General features: G+C 36.7%; 1 protein-coding gene across 2 annotated transcripts; it reads right to left on the bottom strand.

Annotated features, from left to right (window-relative positions):
* Positions 1-1,594: 1,594 nt before the first annotated feature.
* thap1 (THAP domain containing, apoptosis associated protein 1) lies at positions 1,595-11,235 on the bottom strand. 2 transcript variants are annotated; one of them, XM_026244044.1, is made up of 4 exons: positions 11,132-11,235; positions 10,676-10,976; positions 9,702-9,897; positions 1,595-3,504 (listed from the first exon to the last, which is right to left on the bottom strand). In XM_026244044.1, exons 2-4 carry the CDS (start codon positions 10,744-10,746, stop codon positions 3,103-3,105), a joined length of 669 nt encoding a protein of 222 aa, XP_026099829.1. In that variant the 5' UTR covers positions 10,747-10,976; positions 11,132-11,235; the 3' UTR covers positions 1,595-3,102. The 2 variants fall into 2 exon arrangements, with proteins under 2 accessions (XP_026099829.1, XP_026099822.1); XM_026244037.1 differs by lacking the exon at positions 11,132-11,235 and having other exon boundaries at positions 10,676-11,036.
* Between the last annotated feature and the right edge of the window lie 435 nt (positions 11,236-11,670).

The raw sequence follows: 11,670 nt of genomic DNA, 5'->3' as shown, positions 1-11,670 counted from the left end.
GACTTAGCTTATCTTGAGGCCACGAGTTAGCTTATCTTGAGGCCACGAGTTAGCTTATCTTGAGGCCACGAGTTAGCTTATCTTGAGGCCACGAGTTAGCTTATCTTGAGGCCACGACTTAGCTTATCTTGAGGCCACGACTTAGCTTATCTTGAGGCCACGACTTAGCTTATCTTGAGGCCACGACTTAGCTTATCTTGAGGCCACGAGTTAGCTTATCTTGAGGCCACGAGTTAGCTTATCTTGAGGCCACGAGTTAACTTATCTTGAGGCCACGAGTTCACTTATCTTGAGGCCACGAGTCAACTTATCTTGAGGCCACGAGTTAGTTATATATATATTTTTTTTGACAAAGTGTGACCAGAGGGGCTCCGTACACAAGTACAACACTTCCCCAAAATACCGTGAGTGTGACACCCGGAGAAACATCAAACATCACGAAAATATCCGAGAAAAGGTTTAGTAACACTTACCTAGCTGCTGCTCCGAGAGAGAGAGAGAGAGAGAGAGAGAACGCCATCTAGCGGTCACACAGATTCATGACCGCTCTCTGATCTGTAACATTCCAGACACTCCGGGGTGCATGTCTCTAACAAAACGCGGATTATAACCGTGTTATTTTTTATTATTATAATTTTTTTTCAACAAGCCGGTAACTGATTAACTGTTATCTATTGTTTGCATTACACGAGCCTGCTTTTCAGGATTGGTTTTAGGGCTGTTATGATATAATAATGTTGTTGCCCTTATGTTGAGGGTTTACTGCACTTGCCTTTATTATCATAAATAAAAGAAAGGAAATAAAGACGAGATTACAACCAAAATAGCAAAAGTTAAGTACAATGTAATTTATTGTTAAATAGAGCTACTTTCCACATTTATTACAACTCTGTGAAAATACAGTTGCAACCACCCAATAAAGCATTACAATAATCTAACCTTGAGGTCATAAATGCATGGATTAACATTTCTGCATTTGACATTGAGAGCATAGGCCGTAATTTAGATATATTTTTGAGATGGAAAAATGCAGTTTTACAAATGCTAGAAACGTGGCTTTCTAAGGAAAGATTGTGATCAAGTAGCACACCTAGGTTCCTAACTGATGACGAAGAATTGACAGAGCAACCATCAAGTCTTAGACAGTGTTCTAGGTTATTACAAGCAGAGTTTTTAGGCCCTATGATTAACACCTCTGTTTTTTCTGAATTTAGCAGTAAGAAATTACTCATCATCCAATTTTTTATATCGACTGTGCATTCCATTAGTTTTTCAAATTGGTGTGTTTCACCGGGCTGCGAGGAAATATAGAGCTGCGTATCATCACCATAACAGTGAAAGCTAACACCATGTTTCCTGATGATATCTCCCAAGGGTAACATGTAAAGAGTGAAGAGTAGCGGCCCTAGTACTGAGCCTTGAGGTACTCCATACTGCACTTGTGATCGATATGATACATCTTCATTCACTGCTACGAACTGATGGCGGTCATATAAGTACGATTTAAACCATGCTAATGCACTTCCACTGATGCCAACAAAGTGTTCAAGTCTATGCAAAAGAATGTTGTGGTCAATTGTGTCAAACGCAGCACTAAGATCCAATAAAACTAATAGAGAGTTACACCCACGATCAGATGATAAGAGCAGATCATTTGTCACTCTAAGGAGAGCAGTCTCAGTACTATGATACGGTCTAAATCCTGACTGGAAATCCTCAGAGATACCATTTTTAATGAGAGGGTTAATAGCAGCCAGTTTTAAGGTTTTGGGGACATTTCCTGCTTGCAGAGACACTACTAAAGAGAGATGGATGATGAATCACTGAATCATCAATGAACTGACTTAAGATGAAAACGACTGTTATTGTCCTAATTATTGAAACTATTTTCCTGTTGACTCTGTAAAGCTGATGGTTGAAAGACATTGCTCAACAAACTATCTTCAATGTTTTGAGTTACATTGTTATCATTTTTTAAAAGTTTTTAAATTGCTTGTTTTATTTTTGTGATTATTTTCTTCATTACTATTTTACTTTCTTTTATGTAAAACACTTTGAATTTCCAAAGTGTATGAAATGTGCTATATAAATAAACTTGCCTTGCCTAACATGTTAAACTCTTTTTTTAATGAACTGCTGTTCCCAGTTTACCCTCACAGACATTAGTTATCACAGTTGTTAGACATCCTTCTCATAAAACTTGCAATGATAGAAAAATTAAAGAGATTCTGAAACAGTCTCTTACACAGTTTGAATGGTTAATCATATTCATTTGTTATGATCGGAGTCTAGGAATTCATATTTTGAAGTTAATTTAAATTTTTGTGGTATAGAGTTTTGACCATATACACAATCCTCTTCCAATAAGTGTGTCTGTAAAAGACAGTAATAAAGCGTGAGATTCAGACGAGACTTAGACTCATTCAAGCACAAGCTCAGGTCAAGAATGAGAGCGTTAGTCAAACACATGAACAGGTGCACTGTGAGCGTAACCCAACCATGACTGAAGTTCTCCCAGCAAAGAAACAAATATTTTTACGCATATATGGCTTAAATTGATTACACAATTAAGGTTTTGTAAAAAAAAAATTAAAATAAAAAAAAAATTTATCACCAAAGGGTAAAAAAGAACAACGAACAGCTCAAAGCCCTTTGATGTGACTCTATTTGGTCATCTTAGTACATTAATCAAATCAAACCACACTAGTCAGTATAAACTATAAAAAAAAATATATATATAAAAACATTTAATAACAGAACAAACATGTCAACAGATCTGCAGATGATGAGAACCTGATCCACTGAAGCGTTTGTCACGGCGTCGGTCGAGTCTCATGGCATCAAACCATCTTCACAAGAGCTAAAGAGTTCAGTTTCTCTGTTTTCTACACCTGAATCCTCTCACGCAGTTACTGCATGTGGAGTTAGTTCTGCTCTGAAGAGGACAATCTTCTCCTGAAAGAACATTCGGTTCCACAAAGATCTGTGATCAGAACCTCCTTCAGTCAAAGAGAACACGTTCACACACACAGAACACAGGTCATGACAGACAGAAGAAGTCAAACCCCTTTAGAACCGTGACTCTCTCTCTCTCGACGTCTCTCACAGCGCTCCGATGGTCTCTATTCCTCTCAGGACGTCGTAGATCTCTTTGGGCAGGATGACGTATCCGTCTCCCAGTGGCGTGTCCTTGCTGGGCTTCTGGACCTGTCTCATGGCTCTGAAGCGCTCCAGCTGTCTCTCCTGCCTCCTGCACTTCTGCTGCACCGTCTTCAGTCTCTTGCGCAGCTTCTCCAGCTGTTCCTGCAGCGTCTCGATGCGTCTCTTCTGCTGCACCGTGTCCTCCACCGTGTAGTTGTGGTCGCAGGAGACGAAGGTGCTGGAGTGGTCCGGGTCGGGCTGTGCTTCAGAAGGATGCTCCGCCGGAGTCTCTTCAGCGTCAGACAGTGGGAGACTCAGAGGAAAGTCCAGGTCTGGGCTGAAGGTTTCCTCCAGAGACGCTGTCTGTGAACAACCAGAGAAATGATTAGCTTCACAAGACTCATGTCAGGAACGGCCAGAAAACTGAAATCTCAACTTTTCAGAACCTTTCTTGATTTCTACAATTTCAACTAACCTAGAGAAGAAAAAAATACTGATATTAATTTGAAAATGTCATGCTAAAATTTGTACAAATGCATTTACTTATTAATGTACTTGATAAAAATACCCTGCAATTGTACTTCTAAACTGGTATACTTCAAGTTTGTTAAATTGGAACAACTAATTTTGTACTAAATACACTTTAATAATGCTGAAGTAATGCTGAGGTCCAACTAAAGATGTACTGAAGTGGAACTACTGTGAGTATACTTCAGGTACACTTTAAATATCTTGCATTTAAAGACTGATTTTATTCAAAGATCATACATTCCGATCTCTGGGTCTGGCGCTAGCACTTTTAGCTTAGCTTAGCATAGATCATTGAATCTGATTAGACAGTTAGCATCTCGCTCAGAAATGACCTAAGAGTTTTTATATTTTTCCTATTTAAAATTTGACTCATCTTTCCAGATATTGCTAGGAACAATACTCTCAAGAGACTTTCTGTCGTACCATGAGATCAGCAGACACAGTGATATAACACCGCGCCAGAACATAGCCCATAGAGGCAATATAAAACCAAAACTTTTCATTTTCCGTCCATGTTAATACACAATGGAACTACAGAAGAGTCGAGTTTTAGATAGGAAAAATATAAAAACTCTGAGGTCATTTCTGAGAGAGATGCTAACTGTCTAATCAGATTCAATGATCTATGCTAAGCTAAGCTAAAAGTGCTAGCGCCAGACCAAGAGATCGGCGGAATGGATTTGAAAATGGTGAAACTCAGTTGTTTAACTCAAGGGAGTTGGAAAATTTGCCTATTTTCCAAAAAAGTGGAGTGTTCCTTTAATATTAAGATATATGCATTGTGCACAAGTGAAATAAAGTTTAATAATATTTTTTATATCAGTAAGTCTCGAGTGATATGTCAGTAAATATGTTAATACTATGAAATAAATGTGTTTTAAAAATATTACTTTTTTACTAGAGTAGTCAACTTGAAAATGTATCAACCACATAATTTTTTTCTTTATTAACCTTCTAACTATAGAAAATAAGATCCATGAACTACGTCTTCTACAAACTTGTCTTATACATATTACATGTTCAGAAATAATACAAGGAGAATGCTTTAAAAAAAAGTCAAGGTAATTCAAACTCTGACTACAGAAGGTATAACACTAGTAGACTATTATTAACTATAACTGAACAGCAGCTTTCAGTCAGTCATCGTGATGCACACATGAACTGTCAGACATACAGTAATACTTCTCTACTGGTCTTTTTATTAGATCTTTTTATACTGGCGGTGCCATTGTATTTTTTAAACGGTAGTATCGTCATTACGGTTCTACCGTAAGTACTGTTGTATATGGCTTGTGGGGCAGTTCCTAAAATGTTCGAACACTTGTGTTGTAAATAAACAATATAGCATCTTTTGTCTTCCTGTGTAGCAAAAAACCTGTGTAGAATTTGCTCCTTAAATACCATATATGGTATTGTTTTTATTTCCCAACACGCATCTGATTCTGTTCATTTCATTTTAATTTGCAATGGTATGTTCCTGTAAATACAATAAATTTAAATACAATGTTTGACCACGACTTTTTTTTTACTCTTTTTTTGAAAAAGAGCAACTCGCATAGTGAAATATGGAATTACTTCTGATTTTTATCTGATGATGAAGGAAAACCAAACTGCCGTGAATATCTACAGAGAATTCAAGCTAAAGGGGGAAAACACAAGAAACCTTATCAAACATCTTCATACACATCCCACATCTTTTATGGAGTACACAAAGGTTAGTGTAACTTATTTACCTTAAATAATTTATCTTCATTTTTGACGATGTCTTGTTTAACATTACAGTAAGGTGTTGCATATTATTCACGCTATCTAGAGAGAGGGACTGAAACGTTTTAAAATTAGCAGTTTAAACAATGCATTTTAAAATAATAGCTTTCTATATAGTATGTATATATTTTTGTTGCTCTTTTGTCCACCTTCTGGATGAATGGATTTCATTCTTTACAACAATCTTTGCAACGAAGAATGTTGTTATATTCATTAACATGACGACATCTGCAGTCTGTTCTTGTCAGCCCTTTATTGATTTATGTTAAAATCAGCTTGTTTAGTTCCTAAAAAATATTAGTGTTTTGAACGAATCGGGTGAGTAAATTGTTAAATGAGCCATTCAAGAAGTTCCGTGAGAGTAATCACTTGCTTTATTCCTGAAGTGACCAGACGTTTCTTTTGAATGGCTCTGTCAATAAATAATTTAGAAAGACTGCCACCTACTGGATGTAGTAGTTTCCCATTTAAAGGTACTCCATAAAATAATATTTTTTCAGCATTTCATATATATTTCATGTATTTGGCATTTCATACTTAAAACTTTGTATATAAAATAAATACTCATTATTTATGCAGTTGTAATTGCAGTGTCACTTAAAGTGCAGCTTCAGTGCCAATTGTGCCGTTCTAAAATGTATTTTGCTTACACTGATTTCATTTGACTAATAAAAAAAAAATTTGTTTCACACTGTTTTTATTTTATTAAATGTACAGTACTAACATACAACATGTAAACATTTTCTGTATTCTATTGTATTGGGAAAAAAAATGAAATGGGCAATTGAATATATACATTATTTTTTATATTCTGAATTTTACAGAATTCAAGTACCGTATTTTTATTATAAGTCCCATCTAAGTATAAGTCGCATCAGTCTAAAAATAGGTCATGACGAGGAAAAAAACATAAATAAATCGCACTGGACTATAAGTCACATTTATTTAGAACCTCTATGTGTTCAGTGTAGACTACAGGAGCACTGAGCAGCACAGAGCGCCCTCTCGCGGCTGGAGAAGGTAATGTTTTACCTTGGTTCATGTTAGTGATGGGAAGTTCGATTCTTTTCCGCGAACCGTTCTTTTGGACGGTTCGATTCAATAAACCGGTTGAAAAAAACGGTTCATCGGTTCTTTCATGCTCGACGTAATGACGTCATTGGCGATGACGTAATGGCGTCACGTCTATCAAACATTCAAATATATAAAGTCAGTAATCATAACTTTAGTCAGTTAAAACCTCATAATCATGAAAAGTTTACATTCGAGTTTTGCAACAACACCTAAATACAGTAACAGCAATAATGTGCATATGAGGATTTAAGTCTTGAAGATATAAAGTAAATAAATTAGGTTTCATCAGCGCAGAAACCATGATCCACTTACTAAACATAATCCATTGCGATGTATTTGTTATTAAATGAACTTACGTTTCGCCAGATTGCCCTTCATCCAAGCCCTCGAAATACCCGCGCTCATAACATTACTAGCACAGAATCAGAATCAATCACCAAAAGAATTCCTTCGGTTCAGACATGCTGTGAGTCAGTTGGCTTCACGCTGAATCGCGCATGCGCAGTATCATCAGTTCATCGGTTCTCAATTCGGACGCGTCCGACAGAAACGATTCTCGGTTGAGTGTACCGATGATCCGAAAACCGATGCAACCGGTTCTTGACTCGAGTACGAGAACTGCTCCAGCAGTGGGCGTGTTTGTTCATTATCTGGCTCGGCTCGGTGTTCATCTTCAGTTCGGTCTTCACAGCATTTCATTCAGTGTACTGTTTGAGTAAATGGATTACCCCGGGATATTGGTTTATTTTGACTCAGAGGGAGTGTCAGTCACGTTAAAAAAGTTAACAGCTTAAGTAATTTGTGAATTTATGCTTATTGGAGACGTGAACCGTTTCAAACGATTCAGTTCGATTTGGTGAACTGGTTCAACCGGTTCACTAAGAAGAACCGGTTAAATTGAATGATTCATTCACGAATCGGCCATCACTAGTTCATGTCAAATTAATTTTGATAAGTCACACCTGACTATAAGTCGCAGGACCAGCCAAACTATGAAAATAAGTTTGACTTATAGTCTGGAAAATATGGTAATTAATTTTATATTTTTTCTTATTGTTTTTTTTGTTGTTGTTGTTGTTTTCAGAATCAAAACCATGCTTCCCTAACTGGTGTCCAAGGCCACAGTTAACCCTGCCGCCAGCAGGTCGCAGCCCACCATCAACAGCCTCTGAGAAATCCAAGAAATTAAATCCTTAATGCAGTGTTAATGCTTAGAAGACACTGAGAAGAGTTTCAATTTGCATGACTTCATTACTATAGAGATGGAGTACATGCATGACACATTTTAATTAGTTGCTTCATGACAGTTCTTGAGTTTTTCAAAGAGCCAGTTATTCAATCTCATTAAAAAAGGATTCTGAGGACAATTTGGTCTGTTTTCATTTATATCTTAGTATTTCTGACATTTTGCTTCATTTTGTAGATATGAATTTTGAATTAATAAAATATGGCATGGTCTCGTGATACTTCAGCTGGTATAGTATCGTAACATTTGTTTGTGGTATCGTGACAACCCTAATGACAGAAGAATTGTAATGGGTAAATAAAACGTAAGCTTATCCAGTCTTAATTACTGAGCTCAAATGAGTTAATGTTTCTTACAGCAGTTAAAATGTAGACTTTTTCTTTATTTTCTTTTTTTATTTAGTGATTTTAATGCTTTAAAGAGCACAGGTCATAATGTTCAGCTAACTATAAAAGGAGATGATGATATTATATATTAGGCTGTAATATCATGTGAGATGATTATATTATATATTAGGCTATAATGTCATGTGAGATGATGATATATATTAGGCTATAATGTCATGTGAGATGATGATATATATTAGGCTATAATGTCATGTGAGATGATGATATTATATATTAGGCTATAATGTCATGTGAGATGATGATATATATTAGGCTATAATGTCATGTGAGATGATGATATTATATATTAGGCTATAATGTCATGTGAGATGATATATATTAGGCTATAATGTCATGTGAGATGATGATATTATATATTAGGCTATAATGTCATGTGAGATGATGATATTATATATTAGGCTATAATGTTATGTGAGATGATGATATTATATATTAGGCTATAATGTTATGTGAGATGATGATATTATATATTAGGCTATAATGTCATGTGAGATGATGATATTATATATTAGGCTATAATGTCATGTGAGATGATGATATATATTAGGCTATAATGTCATGTGAGATGATGATATTATATATTAGGCTATAATGTCATGTGAGATGATGATATATATTAGGCTATAATGTTATGAGAGATGATGATATTATATATTAGGCTATAATGTCATGTGAGATGATGATATATATTAGGCTATAATGTTATGTGAGATGATGATATTATATATTACGCTATAATGTCATGTGAGATGATGATATATATTAGGCTATAATGTTATGTGAAATGATGATATTATATATTAGGCTATAATGTCATGTGAGATGATGATATTATATATTAGGCTGTAATATCATGTGAGATGATGATATTATATATTAGGCTGTAATGTCATGTGAGATGATGATATTATATATTATGCTATAATGTCATGTGAGATGATGATATTATATATTAGGCTATAATGTTATGTGAGAAAGTCAACGGTGATGTCGATGGTCAGGGTTAGAGGAGATTAGATGAGTCTGACCAGGTCAGTTTCCCATCATAAGCTATCAGTGACTGAGCTTGATGTCTATTAAATTTACTTTATGGAACCTAATCATGTGACAATGAGTCAGACTAACTGAAATGACCCTGTCATATTATTCTGGCTTAAGTAGTTTTAAGGCATAAGAAGTCAAAGTTCTCAAGTTATGATTTGCTGTCTGTCATAACCAAAGAAATAAATGTGATCATATTTTTTCCATTGGATCGTATGGCAAGACATCGCATTGTGTTGAATTGATTTAAATTAAACTTGTAACGGAGTGAACCATATCGTATCACATCGCTAGCTGCTTCACATGTATCTCTAATGTATCATAGCATAGGGTATTTATCGAGACGTGTATCACTTTGGCCTCAGTCATGAGATGCACATCCCTACAACGAACACTACTTTCTGTCACATATAACACACATCTGAACATCACCCAAAAACACAAGAGCTTAGCTTTGTTTCTGAGAAAGGGAAAGTGAAGGAGGTTTGTGTGACCTGCATCTGTAGTTTGCTGGAGGTGAAGAGCGAGGGCACGGCATTGTCCTTCAGCACGCGGTTGTTGCACTCGTGTTTGAAGCAGTCTCTGGTGAAGTGCTGAGAGCAGATGTTGCTGTACTTGGTGGGTTTGAAGTTTCTTCTCTTCATAGCGGCCAGCCATCTCCCACAGATGTCTGGTCGTGCCAGAGGAAACCTGTGTCGTTGTTGACAAATAACAGACATTACATGCAATCACTAAGAACCTCAGGATGGACTGATTCAGATTATCATCAAATCATTTGATTGTCACTCAAATATTTACCCGAAACCAAAGGGAATACACAGGAGATATAACAAACATTTATAAAACCTGCAAATGACTGAAGACAGCTAACATCTATTTTTCACGCCTTCAGCAGATGACCCTACCACTAGTACAGTCTGGATGGTTTTTAATCAAGTCCAAGTTAAATAAGGTTTTGCTTAATTTCAGTAATTTAATGTGCATCTCATTTTTATGTCATTAAAATAATTTAAAAATGGTTTCATTTCTTCCTCACGTGTGACTTTCACAACAGAAGATACTCTGAAGAACTCTGGCAAGTTTTGACTTCCAACAACAGACCACTGAGACATTTCAAAAATACAATACCTTCTTTTATTTTCCACAAAAGAAAGTTATACAGGTCTGAGGGGAAATAAATGAAATGAAATCACTGAAAACTAGTGGACACAATGAAAATATCGTGCCTCAAAACAGATTAAAGATCGACCTTCCAGCTGATCTTCACTGAAACACATCAGTTCTGTGAAGTGTGTAGACAATAAAGCCAAGTGAAAGCTGCTGATGTGATCTAAACTAAAGCAAACTAACACTACAGCTGATTAACTCTTGTTAACTAACATGAGCAAATCGACCAGAGAACTAGAAACAAAACAACATGGTGCTGCGACTGTGACTCGATAGAAACAAACGGAGGAGTGCAGCTCACTTATGAAAGGAGATGTTTTTATCTTTGTGGTATCTGTTTTTGCATCCGTACGCCGAGCAGGACTGAACCATGATTCACTGCGATCTGAAATATGAAGATCAGGAATAAAAATCGCTCGGAACAGGATCCCGTCGCCTGCACTTTACATGGCTGACTGAACGAGTCCTCTCTCGGTGATGTTCGGTGAAGTTCGGTGATGTTCGGTAATGCTCGGCGAGGTTCGGTCAGATTCGGTCATGTTCAGCGTTTCTCCAGCAGCGCTCTCCAGCTCATAAAGCATCTCACCATGGGTTCTGTCTTTCTGCAGACATTTAAATTCCAAGTGTTATAATCTTCTCCAAACACTAAGAACAGTACCTAACATACACAGACAAAACTTCCACAACAATGGCTATAAAGCCATAATTCGCCGATCCTGAGCAGCGCGGAGAAAAGTAACAGATATCAGGTGACCACCTGCAACAGTCGGACAGTCTTCTGCAGCGGATCAATGACATTCGCCTGCTTTTTGCAGTTAAACTAGTAACAGTTTAAAATAAGATCATTATTATTTAGACCCATCTTATCTGACAAATTAAAGCGGAATCTTTCCATTTATCGCTTCATGATCATTTCCATTCAACACGGTTACTTTATTTCAGTGCTGATTGGCTGTTGACGGGAAAGGGCGTGGCCGCCTGTATGACGACAGCAGGAGGTCATCAGGTCACTGACGCGATCTTATTATCTAAATACGTGGATGGCGTGATGATCAGTGTTGGGTATAGTTACTTTGGAAAGTAGTTAGTTAGGTTACAACGTTACCATCAATTAAAAGTAATCAGTTATGATACAGCGTTACCTATTCATAATAGTAACGCGTTAGAGTACTCATGCGTTACCAAAAATTAAAAGCCGTTTGCAGCGGCTCACACATGACAGACACAGCCCCCGGCCCCTTTAAATGCACCTAGAAGTCGTGACTCCCGACAAAGAATAACGTCAGTCATCCGACT

This window comes from Carassius auratus, chromosome 5 (genome assembly GCF_003368295.1).
Source record: "Carassius auratus strain Wakin chromosome 5, ASM336829v1, whole genome shotgun sequence".
Classification (NCBI taxonomy): domain Eukaryota; kingdom Metazoa; phylum Chordata; class Actinopteri; order Cypriniformes; family Cyprinidae; genus Carassius; species Carassius auratus.
Note: the sequence above shows the minus strand (reverse complement) of the source record. Positions and strands in the feature narration are given on the sequence as shown.